General features: G+C 26.1%; 2 protein-coding genes across 4 annotated transcripts; both read left to right on the top strand.

Annotated features, from left to right (window-relative positions):
* LOC122539016 (calcium and integrin-binding protein 1-like) lies at window positions 1-27,332 on the top strand. Its single transcript, XM_043673580.1, has 5 exons — window positions 1-160; window positions 453-555; window positions 1,469-1,616; window positions 17,283-17,407; window positions 27,005-27,332. The coding sequence occupies exons 1-5, from the start codon at window positions 66-68 to the stop codon at window positions 27,113-27,115; spliced, it is 582 nt and encodes a 193-aa protein (XP_043529515.1). The 5' UTR covers window positions 1-65; the 3' UTR covers window positions 27,116-27,332.
* On the top strand, window positions 1,827-3,936 carry LOC122539015 (piggyBac transposable element-derived protein 4-like). Of its 3 annotated transcripts, none has more exons than XM_043673576.1 (2): window positions 1,827-1,967; window positions 2,070-3,936. In XM_043673576.1, exon 2 carries the CDS (start codon window positions 2,110-2,112, stop codon window positions 3,844-3,846), a length of 1,737 nt encoding a protein of 578 aa, XP_043529511.1. In that variant the 5' UTR covers window positions 1,827-1,967; window positions 2,070-2,109; the 3' UTR covers window positions 3,847-3,936. The 3 variants fall into 3 exon arrangements, with proteins under 3 accessions (XP_043529511.1, XP_043529512.1, XP_043529513.1); XM_043673577.1 differs by having other exon boundaries at window positions 2,034-3,936; XM_043673578.1 differs by having other exon boundaries at window positions 1,827-3,670; window positions 3,747-3,845.

Genomic DNA, 27,332 nt, shown 5'->3' with positions numbered 1-27,332 from the left:
TAGCAGTACAGTTACAGTTGACAGTATATTAACTCGCTCGAATTCGTTGATATTCGTATATTATTATGGGAAATTTTTCGTCAACTGACCATATTCTTGATGAAGAAACAGTAGTTGCTTACGCGGAATTAACATATTTAAGAAAAAGTGAAATACAGTAGTGAGTAATTTGTAAAAATATATAGGTTTTGTTATTACATAGTGCAGTAATTTAAAAGTTTTATTATTGTAAAAGACTTTTAATAATTTTTTATTTAAATGTTTTTGTCTCTTTAATGTCTATAATTGTGATTACATATAGAATTATATACTAAGAATCATACATTAAAGTTATATTAATGTTTCAATATCACAATTTACATTAGTAATATTATTTAAAAAAAGAGAATTTAAACAAACATTTGATATTTTCATTAAAGTTTGTGTCTAAAATTCCAAATTCACTTCTTCAGCATTATTAAGTTACTTAACAATGTAAATCCGGGGAAACTTCGTGAAAATATTCAACATCGTTTCACCACTGATGAAATTGACAGTTTATTACCACAGATACAAGTAAGTTAATTGTTACTTTCTATTTATTAATTTTCTATTAAATTATTTAAAAAAGAATTATATCGTTATATCTTCCTGATTCATTACTACATTTATGAATTTTGTTCTAACTCTTATTATGAACTTTCATTATTGATAAGATAAGAAATGCATTACTTTGAATTACGTCTCTTTAATTATCAAATTAATATCTAATTCTGTTCAAAACCAGTTTTTCGCCTGTTCTGAAAAATATACATTTTCGTCGTGTCACTTTTTTTGCAAGAGCGCGGTACGCATTAGGTCATCACAAATGAAATGAATTGTTCATAAAACTTTTAATTTTCAATCATTTTGCATTTTTCTTGATTGTAATATTAATCGAATTATGACATTCTTTATTAGCTTTAAATTGATTATTAATAAATATTATTCGACAGTGCTTTTAGTTATTAAATTCTGAATAATTAAGGATTTTAGTCACTAAACTTAATCATTAAATCGGACATTTTATATATAACAATTTAACGGAACATAAACTTTGCATAACAGTATAAAAAAATAAAAAAAAAAATGGAAAAAAGATTTGAAGGAAATATTTATCTTTTTAATAATGAAATATTTTATAAATAATAGATTTCTTTATTTGAAATATTTTGACATTATGTCGAAAAAAGTTGAAGTTACTATTTTATAATATACACGTGAGTGGAATTCTTAACCACGAGTAAATACTGCCTTAAATAATACAATCTTTTCTTTTTTATAATATTTTCTTTGTTATAATGAACATACATATACACTAATAATAGCAATAAATTAATATATATGATATGTAAACTAATAGTAGCAATAAATTAATATATATGATATGTAAACTAATAATAGCAATAAATTAATATATATGATATGTAAAAATATTAATTTATTCTAGTGCAGTCCATTTCGTGATTCAATATTTCGAGTATTTTCTTCACAAAAAGACAATCGTTTAAGTTTGGAAGACATATTGGACTTATGCTCTGCTTTCTCTAAACATTGTCCCCACAACGTTCGTGCTGCTTGGGCATTTTACATTTTTGGTAAGACACTATTTATAATTTAAAACTTACATTTAAATTTTTGGTAAAAGTTCAAATACAATAATTTTAAGATAACCGTCTACGCAAAATATTTAATATATTTTTAACATTAATTTTATATTATTTTATATACTTATATATAATAATTATATAATATAATATATATATATATATATATATATATATATATATAATTTTATATTATTATATACGTATTAACCCGAGATTACGCACGTGGAAATCTAGTGCAGGTACACTACTTTTCTAGTTTCGTCTAGCTTCATGATGAGTTGTTTGCATTCAGCGTTTCAGTTTTCCTCTTCGACCTTTTTCATAGGTTTACGCAGTACTGTAAGTTTATTCGTACATTTTATTTTGCTTTTATTTCAGTGATTCTTCATTTTTGCTTTATAGAAGTTGTAGAAAATGTACGTCTAATTCATGTTTAGACAGTGACAAGTTACGGAAATTGAATTTTGAGAAGCATACAAATATGCATAAACGTCAAGTACGTCAAGTTCTGCAAGATGTGTGCTCAGAAGATGAAATTATTGACGATGACAATTCGGATTCAGAATCTGATAACTGTGAAGATTCAGATCATAATACTGCATCTGCTATGTCTGATATGTCAGTATCAAGTGACGATGAGGATTATGTCAACTATTATATAGGAAGGGATAAAATAACTAAGTGGCGTATGGAGCCAAGAAAGGGGAGAGTAAGAATATGCAGATTAAACACGGTACCTGAATTATTAGGAGTAAACAAACATAAAGCAAAAAAGTGCAAAACGCCATTAGAATGTTTTTCAATATTCATCGATGATAATATAATTAGAATAATTACGGAATGCACAAATATAAAAATAGATTTATATTCGTCGAACAAGAAACATGCATATAGAACGGATGAAACGGAAATAAAAGCTCTAATAGGTCTTTTACTTTTAGCCGGTTCTATTCGATCAGGACATCAAAATATAAGAGATTTATGGGATACGAAAGCGTTGGGAGTTGACATATTTCGCACTACTATGAGTTACCACCGTTTTTCACTTTTACTGACTTGTCTTCGATTCGATGATGTAACAACAAGACATCATCGAAGGAAGTTAGACAAACTTGCAGCTATTAGAGATGTATTCGATATATTCCTTACTAATTGCCAAGAAAGTTATTTACTTTCAGAATATTGCACAATAGATGAGCAACTTGTGCCATTTCGTGGTAGATGTTCATTTAGACAATACATCCCGAATAAGCCTGCAAAATATGGAATCAAAATATTTACTCTAGCAGATGCAAATTCAAGGTACACATTTTCAATGGAGATATATGTAGGTATCCAGCCTGAAGGACGATACAAAGTTTCAAATAAAGTTTTGGATGTAGTGATGCGATTAGTGCAGCATATTGAAGGATCAGGAAGAAATGTAACTGGCGATAACTGGTTTTCAAGTATTCCTCTTGCAAAATGTCTACTAGACAAAAAACTGTCATATGTTGGTACAATACGGAAAAACAAAAAAGAGCTACCGAAAGAATTCGTTACAACAAAAAATCGAGAACCCAAATCATCCATTTTCGGTTTCCAGGACGAAGCAACAATAGTTTCATATATTCCAAAGAAAAATAGAAATGTATTACTTATTTCAACACTTCACGTAGAAGATAATTCAATTAGTATATCGAATGGAACAGAACAAAAACCACAAATCATATCATTCTACAATAACACAAAAGTGGGGGTTGATACTGTCGATGAACTTTGCGGAACATATTCAACATCAAGAAAAAGTAATCGTTGGCCTCTTGTAATATTTTTTAGAATATTAGATATTGCAGGTATCAATAGCCAAACTATTTACAATAATAATAAGCCTAGAGCAAATTTAAAAAGAAACAAATACTTGCAAAAGATAGGAATGGCACTAGTTTTAGAAAAATTGCGAAAACGATCATGTGATTTTCGCATCCCAAGAGAAATTCGAAGCAAAGCAGCTAAATATTCTGGAATTGATGATCCGGAGTCTTTTAAAACTTATGAAACTGGCCAGTCAGAAAAAAAATCAAGATGCACCATTTGTCCAAGAAGAAATGACATAAAAACGAAGTTCTATTGTTGCAGATGTTGCAAGAAAATGTGTCTAAAACACATGAAAAATATTTGTGAAACGTGCTTACAAAAGGATATGGAATATGAAACCGACGAATACTCAGATAATTAGGTTGTAAGTTTTTTCATCATCAACTACATTGTTCTATATTTTATATTGTGTATATTTATGTATATTCTATTACTATATTTGTTTGTGTTATTAGATTCAAATTATATTGGATTATATTTGTTTGTATTTATGTTTGCATATATATTCTATATTATACATATAATAAACAAAAATATACGTATTTATATATTTGTACTTATGCAACTTATGACTCACACAAGTAGAGAAAATTTCTTTTAAACACATATCGTTTCAATTTCAATAAAAAAATATGAAATATTCAAATTGTCGTATATTGTAACCAGTAAATATTACTTTTCACTGGAGGTTCATGAGCACCTCACGTGGGTACTTCAGATATTAGACCCCTACGTGTACCTGCACTAGACTCACGTGGATAATCCCAGGTTAAATAGCATTATTTATGTAAACAAAAAAATTTTATAATCGTATTAAGTAGTATTACAAGATATTTTAAATGTTTGTTTCAAAAATAACGTTCTTAATAAATAATGACATAATCAAAAGTAGTATTTTCAATTTGCTGTTTATTATGTAAACAAATACTGCTTATAAATTCCAAGAAAGAAAGAAAAATAATTCCCGTCACTTCTCTAAATGAAATTAGACATAAATATTCATATGTTAATTACAAAAAGATATTCATATATTTATTACAAATAAGACATAAATATTCATACATTTATTAAATAAGAGAATACTTGTGTATTTATTTATTTTCCAAAATTAAACAGTTATAAAATAAAGTGAATAAAAGGAGATGAAATAAAAAGTATCGATGTATAAAATAAAACAACGAGATGTAATAAAATAATTTTATATTTAAAATAATGAATAAATTAATTAAATCGCTACCAATAGAGAAAAGAATTTTTAATGTTATTATAGAAAAGAATTTATTTATATACTTATCTATATATGAATCTATTAAATATTTAAAATTAATTAATTAAGTTTAAATTAATTTAAAATAAAAGTAAATAAATAGAAAGAGCTAAAAGACGTTAATCTCTTACTACTTATTTACTATTGAATTTGATACATCTATCACATCTATCGCGAAATTACAATAATTTTTATCCAGGACTGCAATTTATGAAAAAGACCTATAGACCTATAGACCTATTAACTATAATCTCTGTAATCTCTCTACATATTTAAATTGATTATTGATTTTATAAATCAATTATTAAGCTCTTTTTCAACTGGTTATTATTATTACACTTTTTTATATATGCAATATATATGTGTTAAAAAAATTTTCAGAATTCCAGTTTGCGAAAATTAATCTTGATTTTACTTTTTATAATTAAATTCTAAAATTATAATAGAGATTCGGTCTAAAAATTTAATCATATTCTTTATTAAAATAACTAATAAAAAATAATTGTTTACATAATTTAATAAGAATGTTAAAAACTTAATATTGTTATTTTTTAAATAACGTTAAAACATGTTTTCAAGAATTATCAATATTGTGACTTTTTTTAATAACTTTTTTTAATTTCGATTTATGAACGTTTTCTGTTTTCAACATATGCAATAATTCAAGTACCGATTTAGATAATATCTCTAACAATTATTTATTAAAGCACTTAAAAATCTCTTTAATATTTATAACGCTACATGACTGAACAACTCTTTTTTGAATAGATGGCATAATAATTCCCATTCTGGAATCTGAGAAAAAAAATTACAGACCATTTCAATTATTTATTGTATGTATAAAATTTTATAGAAAATGATTAATAAAAGATTGAGATAATTCTTAATAATTAGAAAGTAGCAACATTCTTCATGTTCATCAAAATCACTCAACTGTGGATAATCTCCAATTTACACTGGAAACTAAGATGTTTTAATTTTTAATTACTGTCAGCTTGACATTGAAAAAGTATTTGATATAGCTATGGGAGAATAAAACTATCTGAATCTTAATAAAACTGGATGTCTGTGATAATATGCTTAATTCATAAAAAACTTCATTACAAAATTAATAATTTCTAATAAAACGTTAATACGAACGAACTCCTATAAAAATCATTATTGTCAAATTATTTCATTACAATTAATAGCTGTTGGCTACAGCATCAAAATTACAGTTCATACTGTAAGTGACTGTGAGTGAATGTTAATTAATATGTTTAATAACGTATATAATAACTATCACTTATGAATTCACTTTCTCTCCGATCAATATCACTTCTCATCTCAGACTAGCAATGAATATTCTACTGTTCGCTTCTGAACAAAAAACGCATCACGCAACACACTCGCAATTGTCCCACAATTGTCTCACTCACGCCTTCGCTCGACTTTCACGCATCTTCACACATACAACATAAAATCAAATCCACACTCTTCCCCCTTGGTTTTATTCATTATTCGATACATATAAAATTCTTTACAATATTCAGTAATGTGAGTCCATTCAACGCTTTCGTTAGACAATCAGCCAACATTTTTTCTTTTTGAAACATGCATCACTTTTATCGAATAATATTTTACATTCTCTTTAATGAAATGACATTTCCTATTCAACAACTTTGTTCTCGTTTTAAAATTACCGCCATTTGCTAATTTTACTGCATTTAAATTATCACATTTTAATTCTTTATATGTATCATCACACATACCTATTTCGGTCAATATCTCATTCATTCAAATCAATTCTTTCATCCCGTCTAACATCGAATCTAGCTCACTTTCGGTTGTTGACAAAGCAACTGTTTCCTGTTTTTTACATCTCCAATGTATCAGATCTCCGTTTCTGTATAAGAGTAGTTCGCTAAATGATTTTGTGTCTTTGGTACTGTCCCATCCGTCTCGCATTTTATTCCTTTATCGAACTCGTTTTTCCATATTGTATCCTATAATATTATATTAATTGTTCTTTTTAAATATCTTAAAATTCGTTTTAATGCACCCAAATGCATCATTTTTGAAGATTTGCTAAATTGCGACAAACAACTAAGTGCATATGCTATATCTGGTCTCGTAGCGACGCTCAAGTACATTAATCGTCCTAGCAGCTCCTGATAAATTTTTTTCATCACATATTTGGCCCTCTTCTTCTTCGTTAAATTTTTGATTAGTATCCATTGGAGCATTTACTTCATTACAGTCAGTCATTCCGTATAAACTTAATAGATCTTTTATATAACCTCCTTGACTGATGAATATTTTTCCACCCTTTTGTTCCAGTTCCATTCCAAGAACACGTTTAGCCTCGCCCAGTTATTTTAGTTCAATAAATTTCTTCAATTCTCTCATATATTTCTTTTCGAACGAGTCCGTGCTATTTATCACAACCATATCATCCACGTGTACTCCGCAATACAAAAAATGTTTCCCTTCATTAACATAAAACAAACATGGATCAACTGTGCAATCCAATTTTTAACCTTTTCACTGCGGCATACTTTCGGAGCGAACTATCAGTACGGACGGCGCGATATTCTATTGTTAAGCGTTGCGACTGATTGTCTACTACTAACCAAAACAGTGTCTGGAGATTTGATACTATTCTTAGAGGTTGAAAAAATACATAATTGCAAATAAGTTAAAAATATCCAGTATCTGATCTATTTTAAGTGGTTTTCTAAGCTATTTTTAATTTACTTAATTTGCACATTCCTTCAATAATAATTCGTGAAAAAAATGCAAAATTGATAGTGAAGAACAAATTTATTTTGACAATTTTAACACAATGAGAACAAAGATAATATAAACTAATAAAGATAGTAGAAACAATTTAATAATTAATTTATGTGTGATATATTCTGAAGCATGGATCAACGCATAAACCTTCGCATTCTTTGCATTGATATCTACTTTTCCGTCGGATTTTATGTTTAGTACATACCACACACTTTCGCGCTTGATTTTTTCTTTCCGCAACCGGATTAAAATATTTAATTGGAAATGCCTTTCAATAAGACGTAATAGATTATCAGTATTCCTTTTCCCTTGATATATATTTGAAGTTTGTAGATATTTTCCAAATATTTGTTGGATCAATTTTAAATGAAATTCCGTGAAAGGTAATTCTTTACTTGATACATATTTATACAAAACATATGAGTTCCAAATACTTACATCTAATAAATGAGAAAAAAATTTTTTGTACCACTTATAACTTTTTCTTATTGATTCAAGGGTACTAATGACCATATCAGTCTTATCGACAATTCCCATGAAACGATTATATTCTTGAACACATGTCGGTTTTTGTGTCGGCAATTTTGTTCGGTACCTTCTGTGTGTCTACCATATCAGTGTAATGCAAACTGGTCAATATCCAGATTTCTCTCTTATCCTGCCATTTTATGCATAGTAGAGATTCTGTGAAGACAATTCTGAACAACAATGAAGACTGCACAATGTGAAGACAATTGACTGAACAGTATTGAAACAAATGCCGGTAGACAGTTGCTATGTTACATAGGTCGATAAATACCATATTGAAGCAATTGGTAAAACAGTTTTACAGTAAGAAAACCGTAAAGGGCGTATATTTACAGCGTATATATTGATAGACGTGTGAGAGCGTATAGATACGCCTTTAGCAGTGAAAAGGTTTTAACAGAGTATCAGTTAAATACGCATTTCAGCAACAACTCGCTTGTTTTAATCCATAAATACTTCTTTATAATTTACACACTTGTCCAGAATTATTTCCAAAACCATCAGATACTTCCATGTAGATTTTTTCGTCCAACAGTCCGTGTAAGAAAGCCGTTTTTACATCATATACTTTTAGTTTCTGTTTATGCTCAGCACATAAACTGAATAATAACCTTACCGTCTCCATTCGATTCGCAGGCAAAAATGTCTCTTCATAATCGAAACCGGGCCTCTGAGCACATCCCAAAACCACCAGTCGTGCCTTGTATGTTTTTTTCAACCTAATAGGATCAATGTTTTAGAGAAAATCCATTTGCATCTTATTACCTTTTTTTCTCTTGAACGATTGACCAAATCTCAAACTTAATGATGCCATTTCGTTATTCATCGCCTTTTTCCAATGTGCCCATTCAAATGATCGTTTTGCATCCGTTACATTCCCAGGTATTTTTTCATCACTACATTTCATTGCTCTTTTTGCTTTAATTCTCGATGATCTTTTTACACCTCTTTCATTGTCCAGCCTTTCATCCTCTTGTTTTTGTATATTTTTTTACCTGTATTATTTCTTTTGTCATATTTTTGGTCTTCCTACTCGTGGTCGGTTCATCTACTTTTATGTTGTCTATGTTTCTTCTGTTCTATGTTGATTTCTTCTGTAACGTTTTCATCGCTTACTATTTTCATTACGCATCATCATAATTACTGTCTTCTCCTTCACTCATTCTTCCTTCTTCTCTCTCGCTTATTTCATTTCCTTCTCTGTCATTTATTTTTGTAACATTATATTCTTCATTTTCCTCTTCTTCCGGGTTTAATCCAATCACGATTAAATTATTTTGATTGGAATTTTCATTCTTTCCCTTTTTTTTACAATTTAATAGATCCGATCCATCTTTCTTCTCATTAAATCTCACATCAGTCATATACAATATTTTTTTGTTTCGGGTATATATATACGATATGTTTTATTTTCATTATATCCTACAAAAATGTCTCTTTTTGTTTTCGATTCAAATTTTTTCCTTGTTCCTCCTTTACTTAGTGCATATGCCATACATCCGAACCTTCTCATGTGTTGTCCGTTTGATACCAGACTTCATATGGAGTTTTTCTATATACCCGTGATTTTATTCTGTTTCGTGTATATACAGCAGTACTTACTACTCCACCCCAAAATCTCAAGTCTAATCTTGCATCTGTCAGCATTGTTCTCACAGTTTCGATAATTGTTCGATTGTATCTCTCGGCTACTCCGTTGCATTGTGGAGTCATTGGCGGACTCAATTCATGTACAATGTCTTTCTCTTCGACCCAGTTTTTTAATGTTTTTCCTAAAAATTCGCCACCATTATCAGATCTTATTCTTTTTAAATTTACTGCAGTTTGATTTTCCTTGATAGTGACCAATCTTTTAATTTCTTCCGCAGCTTCACTTTTTTCATTCAATAATCGTATAAATACCATTCTAGAAAAATCATTCATTACTGTTAAAATGTAATTTTTGTTACCATGTGTCGATGATTTAATCGGACCTATCAAATCGGTATGCTACAATTCCATAATTTATTTTGTTCTTATTCCTTTTAATCTTCGATGAGATTTTTTACATGCCTTCCCTTCTATGCATGATTCGCACTTATTTTTCCAATCGCCGGTTATCCCTAATACCAAGTTCTCTCTCTTCATTTGGTTGATTATTTCTTTATGTGCGTGACACATTCTCTTGTGTCATATGTATTCTTCTGTTGATGCTGCTGCAGCTCTCTCATTACCGTAGTCATTTTTATGTCGTCAGGCTCTTTATATACTAACGCTCCAAATTTATTAAAATTTACATCGTATCGATCTGTTATTTTTGCAACTGAAAGAAGATTTGAGTTTAAATCTGGTACACATAAAACATTTTTTAATCGTATATTACTTTTACTGGATTGTTTCACAATGACATCGCTAATACCTTTAGATATTAATATTTTACCATTTTTGTCCGCGAGACTGATTTACCTTTTCTCTTCAATCATATCATTACACATAAATTCATTCTGAGTCATATGACTAGTAGAGATCCAGAATCTAGTAGTCATAAATGATATCTCTCATTCTCACACTCACCCTTTCCTCTCTCATGATTCTTACTCGCATCATGCAGTCCCATTTTTGTTGAAATTTCGTTTACTTTCATTACTGCTTCATCACTGGTTCTCATTGAGATTTCAACATTTCTCTTCTTAAGTTTTGTCTCGTATATTTTCCTTGAATTTCCCGTTGAAAATTTCCTGCTCGTCCTCTTTTCGTTGTGGTATATTTTGTTCTGATTTCCGACAATTTGCAGCAATGTGGTTGTAACCTCGACAATTAAAACAGCGTTGGTTTCTACTGCATTCCACAGCCATGTGTTCTCTCATTCCGCACTTAAAACAGCAAATATCATTTTTAGACCTTTCCTTTACTTTTCGTATTAATTCGTGGTTTTTAAATGATCTTCCTTCTACTTTTCTCATTTTTCTTCTTTGTTCCTGTTTCACGGCAAATCTAATATCGTTTATCGATATGTTCTTTTGAATTTCCAAGACTCGAACACTTGAATCGTATTCTGGTCGAAGTCCTCTCAAAATATACATTTCAAATTGTTCGATATTTTTTCCTAGCTGTATACATTGATTTGCTAACGCTTCTGCTCTGTTTATGAACACGTCGACGGTTTCATTTTTCTCCATTTTTAAATTCGTTAGTTCGTTAAGCGATCTCGTCTTTTCTTCTTCGCTTTCAGCCGCCATATCTAATTTTATCCTTGTCCATAATTTACCGGCATTTTTTTCACTGCTGTATTTTAATATTTAAGCCCTACTCATAGTGTTAATCATTACCGATCTTGCTGTGTAATTATCGTCATCCCAATCATTCTATTCTTTCAGTTTTTTCTCGTATTTCGTATCTCTCTCTACTGATTTCTCTCTCGGTTTAACACTTATCACCTTTTTTCATAATTTCTTCGAACGTAAAATGCCTTCAACCTTCTCACTCCATAGGAAATAATTTTTGTCGTCGAGTGTTCGACGGTCGTAACGTTCCATGGATCAGACATGTTAAAAAAAATAATTCACTCGAAACTTCTCGAGATTTTTATTTTCTTTTTCTTTCCACAACCGCGCTCTGCTACCAATTGTAAGTGAATTAAATAAAAAACACATTGTTAACCTACACACACCTACTTTCTAAAATTGAATATGATTCAATTATATATGACAGTTCTCGACTGTTGAAAATATTGGAACCCATTCGTAATTTCGAAGCACGAATTGCAACAGAAGCTTTTCGTACTAGTCCCACAAATGCTATCCTTAATAAAGTCAGTTTAATCTCACTAATGGACTAAAGAAACAAATTAAGGTCCAAATATACCATACCTGTTTTAGTTTCCTCAAATAATCCTGTTCGACATAACATTTACTCTGATAGGTATATCGAAACCCTCAATTATATACATAGCTACCTAATATAAGATAATATATCTCTATATAAATATATTGCATTAACTGAGATTTCAAATATTCAAATAATTTAAACGTCGAAACTTCAGAAATGGAGTAAAACTTCCAAAATAAAGCAAAAATGAATAAATTTTTAATTTTTTCTTATTGTTAGTTTATCAATTCTCTGTATGCTTCCGAAGTTTTGACATTTAAATTTAGAATATCCTGTATATGATTAAACAAGAACAATACAATATCTCAATGGAAATTAAAAATATCCAGAGAATCTAGCGAACGACCACACGGATTTTAATAATCCTAAAATATATTATTAAAGTCAACATCCTAAACTTTTCCCTATATATATTACCGCCGCTTAGCTTCAGTTTTTGAAACATTCGCAAAAACATTTTACCAAATATAAGTATATTTTACTAAAAATATTTTAACCAAATATAGCAGAAATTGTCAGAAGTTTAATAAAGAAACTAAAGAAGAGAAATGAAGCGATAACATGAAAATTGTCTAACCACTCGTTGAAAATTGCTTTTCTTTTTGCCAATTCCGAGTTTTCTTATTTTTCATAGATCCATAAGAGATCCACATGATACACATATACACACACTCGTATGCATATTCGTTGCCACGTCCAATCATTACTAACCATAATTAATCATTACGGCGCGACGCGAGGTCTTTGATCGGTGCTTCGAAGGTTTTTCTACATATATTTGTTAAACATTTGTTAAAATAAACCGAAAAAAATCAATATGTATTTAATTACTGATAAACAGGCATATCACGCTTTATTTGTACAAGCAACATTTCATAGTGATTTATTGAGTGACTGGCTTACGCTATAGTGACAACTTCTTTACAAAATATTGATAAAGTAGATAAAGTTGATAAGATTTAGTTATTAATTGACGATTCTAATAATTTAAACATTTTATCGTGCATTTCAGATTTATATACATAGATCGAAACTGAAAGTATGTATTTTCTTGTAATGCCATTATTATATAGAAGACAGAAACAGTCGTTGTTTCATTTCCGTTTAAATCTTTTATTTTTATCCTCTTTTGTTCGTCTCGAATTAATTATTATTAAAGTAAAATGAATATAGATTCGTTTCAATAAATTTAAAATAATTTAAAAAGTTAATGTAGATACAATGTGAGGCCACTGTATATATTGTATCTACATTAATTCAAGTTAAGTGAGGCCATCTAAATATCTTTTCGAATTGTAATAATGCAAAAAATATTTTTTTCTTAACATGAATAGTATCGAAAAGCCAATAACTAACAAGAATATTTATTTTCAAGATTATTTTTCTCCATTTATATATTCGAACTATTTCTGTCACTAATTTGTCAGTGTTTATAAATGAATATTATATCGATCTTTTCTTGCATTGAATAAATTTTAATATGCTGATCAAGATTTCAAGCTACTAGGAGAGATTGATGATGTAATAAATAGTAAATATGTTTATTTACATTATTATAAGGTCCTCGATCTTGGCTAAACTCTTTGTGACTTCGATAGAGATAAATTTATATGTAAAATTATTATTAAATTATCAAGGTCATGTTCTTTACATATTTGAACGTACTTTTTACCACCTGCACGATAAAATAATACACATAGTTGTATGAAAAAAAATCAATGACCTTGAAAACTCAAAAAAAAAACTTAAAAAAAGACATTTTTACTAGTTATTGAGCTTTTAATACCATTCATGTTAGGCAAAAATATTTTTTGCATCATCACAATTCGAAAAGATATTTAGATGACCTTACTTAAATAGATCACCCTGTATATATGCCACATATGCTAAGTTTTTCAAAACTTATTTATTACACGAAAGTTTAAGACGCTTTCTTGAACAGTTTTTTTATTTTTATTATGTTGTAACATATTAACATGCAATATTACGAATCTATTCCAATATATATATATGTATGTATTTACATTGCATGCATGATATTTATATCGCATTTTTATTGTGAAGAGATGCATTTTGCATAGGAATCTGTGCTACTTTTCTATGATTAAATTTTAGTATATACATACTTATTAATGTACAAAACGGTGGATAGCGATTTTTCTTTTTTTTTTTTTCTTTTTAGCTATATACATAGTTTCCATACAGATGATACCAAGCAATCGCTATTTTTTGTTTTATGAAATTAATAAATTTATCATATAAAATTAAATCATAAAAAAATAGAATAGCCTCCTGTACAAAATGCATTTCTTTACAATTAACATACAATCAATTAACACATTTTCTTGTTTAAAAATCTTAGGACATTTTTTACTTTTAACCCTCCAAATTATGTCGTTAATGATATTTCACTCATGAATTCTTTGAAACAAATTTTTATTTTTGTTAACCTTTTAAAGATTTGATTTAAAAACTGATTCTATAATGTAGAAAGATTTTGTTAAATAATTTTTTTATATTATATTATTTTATATTTTTGAAGCTTAGAAAAGTATTTATTGTAAATGATAAAATTTTTCAATTGTGCGTATATTCATGGGAATAAAGGAAATTTGTATTCGTACTTGTTTCCAAACTAATAACATTCGAAAATAATATTAGTGTAAGATTCAGTATACAATATACTCCTGCTAAAAAAATCTTAGAACATTTCTTATTTTAAATATTCGGTATTTATTATAGATAATAAAATTTTTAACTGCACGTAATGCAGTTGTTAATATATTAACATTTGACTGATTCTTTTTTATATAAAGTATTATTTAATTTAATAGTTCGATATATAATTAGATAGATAACGTAATTTTTCAATTTTCAAATCTTCTAATTTTGAAAGTAGTGCCAATCTTAATATTTTTAGGTGTCAGAATAAACGTACAAATAGAGTCGAATATTTTTTTGCAATTATCTCTAAAACTAAAGGATACCACCTATTATATACATATATAGAAAAATATTGTTCGAAGTGATGTCCTTGACAACATTTAAATCCGTGAGTAATAACTTTTCCAAACATTTATCGAAATCATTATGCTACAAAAATCATGACAAACAAACTTTTTAGAAATTTTATTATTAATACATCATTAATATATCATTAAAATAATGGATATTATTAATAAATAGTAGAATTTATTTAGGAATAGTATACACAAACTTATAAGTTGTTGCTAAAAGCGTTGATTATTACGAATTGAGCTATGAAATATTTAACTTTTCGAAAAATTCAAGGATTAACACAAATTTAAGCAAACAAGAACAGTTTACAATTCTCTTTGATTGCAAACATTTATCCAATATTACAGGCGCATTAGAATTTCGCTCGATTTCGTTAATCGGGATTGTTTAATTTCACGGTACACACGCCGCGTCAATGATTGTGAAAATAGAGAAATAATGAAGGTAGGAGAGAGACAAGAGGGTGTATATGCACCTATGAGAGAGGAATACGAACACAGGCAAAAAAGAAACAAACTGATCAAATTAGAAAAGAAGATAAAAGAAAAAAACAAAGGAAGAAATAAATAAGAATTGATAGAAATAAAAAGATAATGATAATAAAAATTAATGGCAAAATACATTGTCTCAATTACAAATTTAACTCTGCAGCCCAGGATATAAAAATCGGAAAATTCAAGCCTAATAGTCTTTAATTTATTTTTTATCTTGTAACAAACACTTGATAATAATAATTATATTTGCAAGAGGATACTTGTAATATTATTGTATATTTCCTGCGATTTTTTATTAAAACTACTGACAAAATTCAATTTTACTATTGTACACATACGTATATGACAAAATACTACGTAGGGAAACTAAATAATTACAAGACATAGTGATGAATATGATTTGTTATTGTATATACAGTTTGAGAAATAAAATGATCATATAAATTAACACCAGTGCATATCGTTATGACTAATACTAAATATTAACGACAAGGATTTCCACTGATTGATACGTTGGTTTTAAATAGAATCAAGTGAGATCAGATCACGTGAAAAAAGATTTCGAAAACGTAGTTTCAAAATGAAACCTCTGGGTCGGAAAGAATTGAGAGCTGTGACTTATACAGGAATAAATATAAGAAAATAATAAAAAATAAATATAAAGGAAATAGAAAATAATTAATATAAAGAAAATAAAAAATTATAAATTATCAAAATATTTGAATTACAATCAAAAATAATAAAGAAAACATAAGGATAATAAAAATAAGAAAAAATGTACATTCTTATACTGAAAGAATATAATGGAAAGAAAGAAATATATAATAGCTGGCATGAATAATGTAATTATTATCAATGTAATAATTACTATAATGTAATTATTACTATTCAATAAAAAATTGCAACATTACTAGAAATAATTAATAAAGAATTAATTATGCAAATAATCACTTATTATATATTATATATAATATATTTATATGAATTGTTTATTACATATGTATTTATTAAATTATTAAATATAAAGGAATTAATAGAATTCTTGAAGCACTTGGGAACAAATCGAAATATAGTAAATAAGTTTTGATGCATATGTGATTGACGTTTATTTTAAAGTAATGTATAAATCTTCTAGAAATTTAAGTTAAAATTAAGAAAGTAAAAACAAAATCTTGGTAATCTTTGTTAAAATTATTATAACGATAAAATGAAGTAATATCTTATTATTTATATACATAAATTGATGTTGATGTGTACAATAAAATAATGTGGGACAATGATAAAAGCCTGTTAATTAACTACATTGTATTAAACTAAATATAAATACTAAATAAGCATTTATATTTAAATACTAAATAAAAATATAACGATAAAGTTAAAATTATTGTACAAAAATTAATTAAGCAAAACTAATTCAAATTGTTGTACGCTGGGTAAATTTTTTTATTTAAGTAATTATGAAGCAAAAAATTAACTAAAAAATAAAAAGATAGAACAAAAAATTAAAGGGAGTTAAAAAATTGTTTCACACACTAAAAATAGATAGAAAATTACTTTACATACCAAATATTTATATCAAAGCACTTTGAATACTTCACACATTTCTTCATATTATATGCATTCTGTAAAATTTTGTATCTCTAAATTTTTCAATATCTGCAGTTTAATTGTTACTCTGCATTATATAATGTACACAATGGTGACTCAATTTATGTAAATTTAAGGTACTTTCGCTTCATAGGTGTTTTGTATAGAGAAACGTATATTAGATTATTGAACTGCTTGAATGATACGCACAGTCAAATAACCTAATACGAATAACGACATCATTAATACCTTCATTTCCAGACTTCGACGGCGACAATCAAATCTCATTGGATGATTTGATCGAAGCTGTGCACAGACTGACATGGACCAAGCAGGATGAACATGAAAGCATTGATAAGGCGGAAGCGGAACGCATCGCACGAATGGTAAGTTTTGATAGTATTTAGTGCTACAAGTTAATTCTAAAGATGATGAACGTAACACAGAAAACGTTCCAATATCGTCGATTATTATTATCATTATACGTTATACGATATCAATATATCATTGCTTTCATTTCTATATAAATATTCTGAAACAAATCTGACAGCAATATAACGTTTTCAGAATTCTTTTTCTATATTTATGATTTATAATTGATCAAAATTTGAAATGGGTTTAAATTGTAATTAATTAATTGTTTTAAATCAGAAGTTATTTAAAAATATAAGAATTTTAGTTACTTTAAAACATTGTATGATACATCGGAGATATAATAATATATAAATTATTCTTCAATAAAGAATTATTTAATAATAAAATAATTAAGTAAAAGATTCTTCAATGCTACATATTTTTAGTTATAATTCTGAAATAACAGATGTTTGCATAATTTCAACAACTTCTAGTGTAAGATTATTTGACAATGAATAAAGAAGCCACGAAATAAAGTCTAATAACAACTGCACGAAATGATATCTTCATTTGCCTTAACTAAGATTACAATCATCGAATTTTTTTCTTCATTCTTATTGCTAGAATAGTAGAGTAGTAGTATTATTTTTGGATTGAATATATATTTTATAATTTTTTTCTTCGTACTACTTACAATTAGTGTTACCTTTATTTTAATCAATACACATATTTTGCAGAATTGCATGATTCTTTTTGCAACTTTGCCTCGTAAAATATTATCGAAAGAATACTTTGATCATAAAATTCAAAGTCAATGCCAATTGTATAATATAATTGTAAAATATAAAATCATGCGATAATTGTTTGTATAATCCGGAGATGTAATTTTAAATTTTCTTAATTCCCCTAATGCTAAAATTGTTAAATTCTTTTAAATAATGCAATTATGCGATACAATAATATTATAGTGTGATGAAAATTACATAATTTAAAAAGCGTAGGACGTTACAGACACATTTCTCGAACAATTATAAAAATTTTGTTCAGTTATTTTCAAATTTGAAATTAATTGAATTTCAAAATAATTCCAAATTTATTATTAAATTTAATAAAAATTTCGTTTAAAATTTAAAACATTCGTAAGTAACGTACGTGATATTTATTATACCAAGTTAAAATTAGAAAGTGTGTGTAATTTCGATTTATAATTTTCCAATATATGAAAATTAAAGAAAAAATAGGATTGAGATTTTCTGAGGTTTTGTGATTTCTGAAGAAGAAATGATAAGACGAAAATGTAATTAGTAGATTTCGTTTACGAAAGCACGCTTGACGAATGCTTACGATGAACGGTAAAAAAAACATAAAAAGCTAAATTTTGGTGCGAGACGTAATTGAGATATGCAATATACTTCACAGAGAGTTAAGACAAGAATTTTATGACGACCATCAAGTTTTAACGATTGCTGGAGGTTACCACAGAAAATTCTTTGTATATTAGATATTTCATGTCTATGATATCAGCAACTTTACTTGTCTGAGAAATTAGTATTAAGTATGTAAAATAAGAAATTAATATAAAAGTTTAAAGAGTCTCGTTTTAAAATGATGTATAAAAATATTTATTAGCTTACTGTTAAACAAATACTTACTACAAATACAAATATTTAATATTTTAATATAGAAACAATTTTAATATTATCTATAATTATACTTGTATTCATAAATTTTATAAAATTAAAGTTGAAACTAATAATTTTTCAAACATTTTACGTAAACTAATTTATCGAATACATTCTTCAACAAATTTTTCTGTTAGTAAATAATGAATTCTATTTTCTATTTCATTCTATTTTATTTTTAGGAAGATATTACAGATTATTCTCTTATTGTAGATTGAATTTTTATACCAAGTTCTCTTTCAAAAAAGAGTATTTTGTAGTAAAAAAAGAAGTTCTTTTATTCTCTCTGACGATAATCTGAAACATAGAGATTTTATTTGCGGATTTTATGTTCAGATATTTTCTTCGTTTCTTTAGAGGTGGTTCTACTGCTTCATTGAAAGTACCATTGATTGGCCTAGATCGAAAAGCATTTATTGTTACCTCAAATGCGTTATTATATATAATGCCGAACTTCGCAATTGGAATTGTTCTGTAGTTTAATTTTGATTTATCTATTCTTTTATATGCTAGTAATAATGTTCTAATTTGAAACCTAATCACGTATTGCTATTATTTTTTAAAATAGTTAGTTACAATCAATTTTTCTTAGCAGAGATTCTTTCCTTGGCGTATTACAATTAAATTATTGGCAAATGGTAATCTTTTGAGTGACAATGAGAAATAAGGATATACTTAAAAGAATTATAATAGACTGTTTTCAATGACTTACATGGAAGACAGAACATTAGCAGGTTTGATTTTGATAATTCTTCTGTATAAATAAAATACTAATGAAATTGAGAATGTTTCTTTTGAATTTATGGTATCTTACCAGATATATATCCATAGATTATATATTGAAAAATTCTATAACATTATTGAATTTATATTTTATTATGTTTTTATATATTTTAAATTTGTACATTTCATATTTCATAAATTTATATAGACTATAGCAAGAAGCCGAAATACCTTAATTTTTACCATATTACTTGTTCTTTGCACTTTTTTGAATCATTTCCTTTTCTCGAAAATATATATTATTAAAAATTATTAAAAATATTAAAAATTTTTTGTAACTAATGTGCATTTTAGGCAAAAAATATTATTTGTTTTCTATTTATTTCTTACATTTATCTATTTGTTAGCCGTTTCATTTTGTATTTCCATTCTTTCTTTCTATAATAGTTTTTAATTTAAATTCTTTTTAAATCTCTAATTTACGAGCAGTTGAATATCCTTCAATTTTTGTTAACTTAATATTTCAAGACAATCAATGTTTTGAAAACTTTTGTATATTTTCCAAATTGTTCAGATAATAAGAATTTTTTAAGAAAATATTAAATAAGAAATATTTTAACAAAATATTTTAATCTATTTAAAATTTACTTTAAATATTGAGATAACTTTATAATTTTTGATAATTTTGATAACTCTTTATAATTTTTAATAATATAATATAATAAAACAGGATATTTTTATTTGTTTCTTTATTAATGACTTGATAATGTTTATAAATAACAATTTTTAAAAATAACAGATTTTTTATTGATAAGTTTTTCTATCACATTCGTAAAATTTTCTGACATTGCTGTTATACAATTATCAAATTTAAAATATATTATACACAAATTAATATTAAGCATTTATATTTAATACAGCATCGTTCATTCTGTCATTCATTTCAAGAATTTTAATATAGGTTCATTTCTAAACTTACACGTATTGTTCGTCTATATACTTGCATTTTACTTTTTTTTTTGTCTAAAAAATATGGAAAATTTGATGTTAAATTTTAGCGTCTAAAAATGAATATGATGTATATACATAGTATAGTCGAAAAGAATTTTGTTTGCATGTGTCGACGAGTTTATTAAGAACTAACAATAAGTATAGGAAATAATAGAAAATAATGAGTATAGGAACTAATAGGAAATAATGTAAAAAGATATATTTCTTTAAAAATTAATCAGATTTATTATTAACAAAATATTATTATAAATTTATTATAAAATAAAAATTCTCAATAAAAATTTATATGCAATAAAAATTTATATAATGATTCATATAAAGAATTCAATAAGTAATAGTTTTTATAATATAATTATGTACGATTTTACATAGCAAATGATTTAGTTGATTGCTATTATGTTTCCTATTCTGTATCTGTTACAACTATCACCGTTATTTCTAATTAACCGTTAATCTATTATTTTATAATTATATATCAAGAATTTGCATTTATTATAAGTATTTAGACCACTTCATTGGAAAGAAAAAACACAAATATAATTCCATATGTAATCTATACTTCTTCTAGTACAATATTAATGTATATTTGAGATACTAATACTAATTCTTAGTATTTTTATTATATTAATTTTTAACTTATTTTAATGGTACATTTTTGCAGAAATCGGATATTACTAAAGCATCATTAACGGTTTTGTATGTGTGTATTACATGAAATCTTATACTTATAATCTTGTAATTTTGTTCCAATCGTTCTTATTATTTTTACTTGCAGTACCTACGTATTCTTATCTTTGACATTAAAATTAATACATTAAAATTTAGCGATTCTTGATAAGTATACTTCTTATTTCCTAGTTATTTACTGTCCTATAAGGATTAAACTAAAAGAAATAGGTACATTCTCTTGCATGCACGAACAAGAGAGAAATGAACAATGGACAAATCATTTTTTAATCATTGAATTCAAATAATATTTCTTCTAAAATATGTTTTTAATATTTAAAATATGCTCTTAAATATGTTTTGAAATATAATAGCATACCAAAAGGAATCAGTGAACTCAAATATGTAACTAATTATTATTTTAAAACGAAATATCTATTTATTTTTTACATGATTACCTCTATTTACAAATATTTCGTATAGTTATAGTTATGTTGTTAATATGATTACCTCTATTTACAAATGTTTCATATAGTTATTTATGGTGTTAATATGATTGTATTTCCACAATAATGTCGTTATGATGAAAATTTTAATTTCAAATATTTGCTATCGTACAACATTTTTGAATACAATATTCAATGCTAAAATATTCATAAGAGAATGTACATTTTAATAATTTTGAATCATTTATTTCTTTTAGTACTATAATTATTATTATGATCCTCGGAATGTATTATGTATAATTCTTAAATTGTATGTTTTTATATAAAGAATGAAAATGTGCTTAAAGTTCTTCAAAATTCATATAGTTAATATGATCCAAATGTACGTTACGATGTAACGTTATAATTATTTTTTTTATGAAGCGTATTTGCATAAATTATTTCTTTTCAAATAAAGATACAAGTTTATTAAAATTGTTTAAGGATATGAAATTGTGATTATATTATATGAAATGCAATTTGAAAAATCAAATGAAAAGTAAATTGGAAATGTGATTTGGATTGAATGAGAACAAAATTGCATTCATAACCATCATTTCACTATTTGAAATTGCTTTATTAATTATATTTAATTATATTATTTAATTACATTGTTCAACAATATTAAATCAGAATTTTGACAATTTATTGAATGAGATATTTCCATGAACTTCAATTAACAACATTTTCATTTTATTTCAAATCAACCGAAAATTGTAATCACTATAATTTAATAATATGTTCAACCCAACATTCAATATTGGAAATGGAATTCATATTTCTCTCTATTTTTAGTTAAATTTATAGCTATTTAATTTATGTGACAATTGCTAGTTCTTAACATTTTTATCGTTATACATAAATATTTAAAGATTTGAAAATATTAACAAGAATTTATAATAACGTATTTACAAAAATGTAATTTTAACTACTCAACGCAAATATTCGTTAACGTTTTTAAGTTCCCATAAATATAGCCTATATTACTGATCGAGATCCAACTTTCGAAGCAATAAAAGTGTTGGAGTCTTTTCACATAATACGGTTTTTGCTATTTGATTTTCATCGTTCGACTGAAAATGAATGTTCGTCGATTACCAACTGGTATAATATTCGTTTTCTCTGTCGCATAGCTGTGCTGATATTCTACTTTTCCTTTTTATTTTTTTTTTAACTTACTTTTTACTTAAATGCGCAAAGCGCATTTTGCAATTTCATTTCGAGTCAGAGAGAGAGAGAGAGAGAGAGAGAGAGAGAAAGAGCGCAATCAAACGTTGATCATATAGTCTGGCAAAAATTTGCAGTACCACGGAATTCTCTTTGAGCATTTTTGCATTGTCGAGCAGTTGAGAAAAAAGAAATATATATATATATTTTTATATAATATTCGTTTTTAATACCGCCGTACTGGTTACGTGTATAATCGAGTGTGTCCTGTTACATAGAATAGAATACATAAAAGTCTTCGATCGATTTATAACACGTTCGTTTCGAAATGACTGTTTTTCAGAAAGAATATTTTTGGTATTGCCGACAATATCTTTTATTACAATGAACTTAGGAATCTCGTTTCATTCCATTCTCAATGGCTGATTACGTCATAAACCAAATTTCCGAAGAGACGTGACAAGGTACGTAATGATATTTCACACGTGTACCATCTTTATAGCCTGCCCGGAGTTCGAAATATTATTACATTCCTATTTTAGAAACAGGAATTTTTGAAAAACGGGCGCATCGAGGACGACTATGCTGATTATAAAACAATTTTGTGCAAATTAGCGTACCTATTTATGGACAGAACTTGTCGATGCGAAGACAGACACCAGTTGTTCTTCGAGCAAGACACCAGTTATTCATCGATACATCCGTTAGTTCCATTTTCTATTCGCTAATTAAAATATAAAATATCAAACTAAGAAGACATTATAAAAAACTATAAATTATATCATACATTGGTTTGTGACAGATTTTTTTATGTTATTGAAGAGTTTAAAAGCGACATTATAAATTTTAAATTTACTATAATTATTATGCGTGTATATCTTTTGCTACGACAGACTAGTATAAACTGTAAATATAATACTAGTATGTATCTGTAAATTATAGAGTAGAATTTTTCTTACAGAAATGACACACCATATTATAAAGTCATCGCTCCATTTATTCCGATAACGCGAAAATGCTATTAATTGGTCAGCTGCCGCCGGTAATGCATACATAATCGATCACTAGGACCGGTTGATTTACGAAGAACTTTATGATACTCATTTATGTAGTTCTGTGAGTTATGAAGAAACTTAGGTACGTGATAATTACTAAAAAAAATCTACCATTTTTATCAATAATTTTAAAAATTAATATTAACACGTATTATTATTATTTGATTAATTACTTATTAGAGTTTTTTTTTTAACAGAAAATGTAACTAAATATATCAAATTCAATTTAATTTAGTTTGTATTTAAAATTTATAAATCTCTATATTTATAGCGCTAGAAAGTACGAGAAAATTTTAAAATCCAATATTATATAGGGAATGATGAAAATAAAATTTTTATAATATAATTAATTCAGTTTCTGTATACTATCCATTTCAGCTATCAAAACATTAAGAATTTGTTGATCATAATGTTCTAATTAATATTAACTAATCGGATTTAATTATGTGAATAATTGTCAAGAATATATCATACGTAATGTTATACATAATTTAATGGAATTTAAAAATATTTTATAATTAGATATTTTATAATCCTAATCATGTTGCATTGTGTTATATTTAAATAATTCTAGTAATATCATAAAATATATTTCTCTACTTTGGATATTTCTTGTATTTTTATATTTTATACGTATTTTATATTTTTTAGATTTTCGAAATTTTAAATTTCTCATAAATGAATAAACATCCGCATTTTAATGAATAGACTTATTCTTATGTAATATGAATTCTTATGGAATATGATTTATTTACATCAATACATCAAATTACATTATAAAATTTATTCCTTTTAGAAATAAAAATAAAAATAAAAATAAAAAAAAGAACAGCAGGTAAAAATGCTATTTAATTCTTCAAATAGAAATTATACTGTAAATCATAAAAAATATATCACAAAAGGTTTATTAATATCATTAGTATTAATATAGATTCTAAATATGTCACTTAATTATATATTATACATTATTTTGTATAATTATTTTAATCATAAAATATGAAGTCTTAATAACGTCACATGATAGTAATATTTAGATAATTTATGGAATTAATTTCATATCTCGTTTTTCAAATAAGCGCCGGTATCTCTTCAAAATACCACAGGTCTCTATTAATCTGTCAAGTTGATAAAGATTGATTTTAAACGTAGGTGGCATTGATTGAGAGGAAATCCACTAAATCGTCCCTTTTTTTTTAAATAAAATTTATCAATACACAATATTGCTAAGTCATAAATAAGAAAATTGCAGTGAACTGCAAATATTTAGTGATCGATAGTCTAATGCATTTCCAGAATATGTTATCCTATAATTAACAATTAAATCAAGCATTTATATTGCATCAAATATATTTCTTTTTTAATTTATATTGCGTTCAATATATTTTTTTAAATTTTCTCTTTGTGAAACATAGAAAACAGAAATAGAATGCTTTATAAATTATGTTTCTTCAAAAATGTAAATTTTTCCTTTTATATGCTGTTTATCTCTAAATGAATCAAATTATTTCTAACAATCAAATCTCCACTGACAAATTAATTATATCAATTAAATTAAATCAATTAAAAGTACATTATGATAATTCATTAAATTTTTATAATTAAAAATCACGCAATGAAATGAAACAATCTATGCAATAATTGCGCTAATTGAACTATCGTTAAACGAATTAATATTTTATAAAATCATTATTTATTGTTCAAAATGAGAACAAAATCATTTGGTAATTTGTTAATAATTCTACGTAATTAATAAATTTATCTGATAATATGTAGAGATAATATTCCTTTAGAAATAATGAATCTTCGAGCTGTTCTTATTTTCTGCAAAATTAGTAACTAAGCTTTAAATTTTACGTATTATACTTCATATTAGATATGCGGACATATTCTTCGCTATTATTGAATATTAAAAATTAAAGTATTAAGTTTACTAAAATTATTAGGAATATTAGATCTGTCCGCAATTATCAATAATAAATTCAATTTTATTCATTTCTTTTTGTGCTTCTCCACATAAAAAATAATTATTCACCCAGACATTCAATCAAGATAGTATTATTTTATCTATCAAAAAACATTTGAATAAAATATTACATCTAATATAACTAAACAACTTTTATTTTGAAAGCAAATTTATCACATGAATATATATAAGTTGAGTCTTATACCCGAATTGACTTTGTGCTCTGAAATTGTGCTTCTGAATTAGTACATCTATTCAATATTTTCACCACACAAAATTTGAAACATTATAATAGATTATTAAATAAGAATATAAAACTTTTATGTATTACTATAAAAAATCAAATGTTATCAATTAATAATTTAGATTTAGGAAATAAAAATTATAATGAAGTTAAACATAAAAAATTTGAAACAAAATTTATATAAAAAAATACAATAATGTTTATAACTTAGATTTATATCTACATAATATATCCATGAATTTTATATTAGTAATAAAAGTTTTATATCATGCTTATTAACACTAGAACTACCAACAACTAAAGTATAATATTTGTAGCGAAGAAATTGAAAGGCAATGTACAAGAAAAAGTTAATAATACAATAAAAAACACAAACTTCAATTAATATATTTTATTAAGAATCACTCGAGTACCTAAAAATACCGTTATAAATATATAAAATTTCCATAGAAAATTATAAATTATAAATTAATAATAATAATTATAAATTAGTCATTTTGATCACTTTGGTAGTTCTAATGTTAAATCTATTATCGATAATGTTATATCTATTATCGATTTTTCTACGCATTTTATTTATAAGCAATATAAATATATTATATTAATGTGTCTCTTTTTTTTCAATTCTATTAGGTATTTCAAGAGATGCTGTTCAATAAATTCGGAAGCATTTCCTTCGAAGAATTTACACGCTTCACATCGAGAATTCCAGAATTTTCGTCAACATTTCAATTCAATATTTAATTACGCTTATATTACGGTAATTATTTCCGCAATTTTGATGTGCATATTAAAGCAAACATATAACTTTGTGCTCAAAATTCATATGCATGCTTGTTATATAATTGAGTAAGAATTATGTTATAATTAATTTTCTCAAAAAGATATTTTAACAAAGTCCATTTAAATGGAATTATTGTCCATTTCAGAAGAAAAGAAGTATACATAAATATGCAATCAC

This window comes from Frieseomelitta varia, unplaced genomic scaffold (genome assembly GCF_011392965.1).
Source record: "Frieseomelitta varia isolate USP_RPSP 00005682 unplaced genomic scaffold, Fvar_1.2 scaffold_187, whole genome shotgun sequence".
NCBI classification, from domain to species: Eukaryota; Metazoa; Arthropoda; class Insecta; order Hymenoptera; family Apidae; genus Frieseomelitta; species Frieseomelitta varia.
This window is presented reverse-complemented; position numbering and strand designations above follow the sequence as displayed.

Excerpts from the sequence above, each read along its gene's own strand:
- LOC122539016 (XM_043673580.1), top strand. The coding sequence starts at position 66 with ATGGGAAATTTTTCGTCAACTGACCATATTCTTGATGAAGAAACAGTA. Across the intron at positions 161-452 it reads AGAAAAAGTGAAATACAGTA|CATTATTAAGTTACTTAACA; the intron begins GTGAGTAATTTG and ends TCACTTCTTCAG. Across the intron at positions 17,408-27,004 it reads CGGAACGCATCGCACGAATG|GTATTTCAAGAGATGCTGTT; the intron begins GTAAGTTTTGAT and ends CAATTCTATTAG.
- LOC122539015 (XM_043673576.1), top strand. The coding sequence starts at position 2,110 with ATGCATAAACGTCAAGTACGTCAAGTTCTGCAAGATGTGTGCTCAGAA.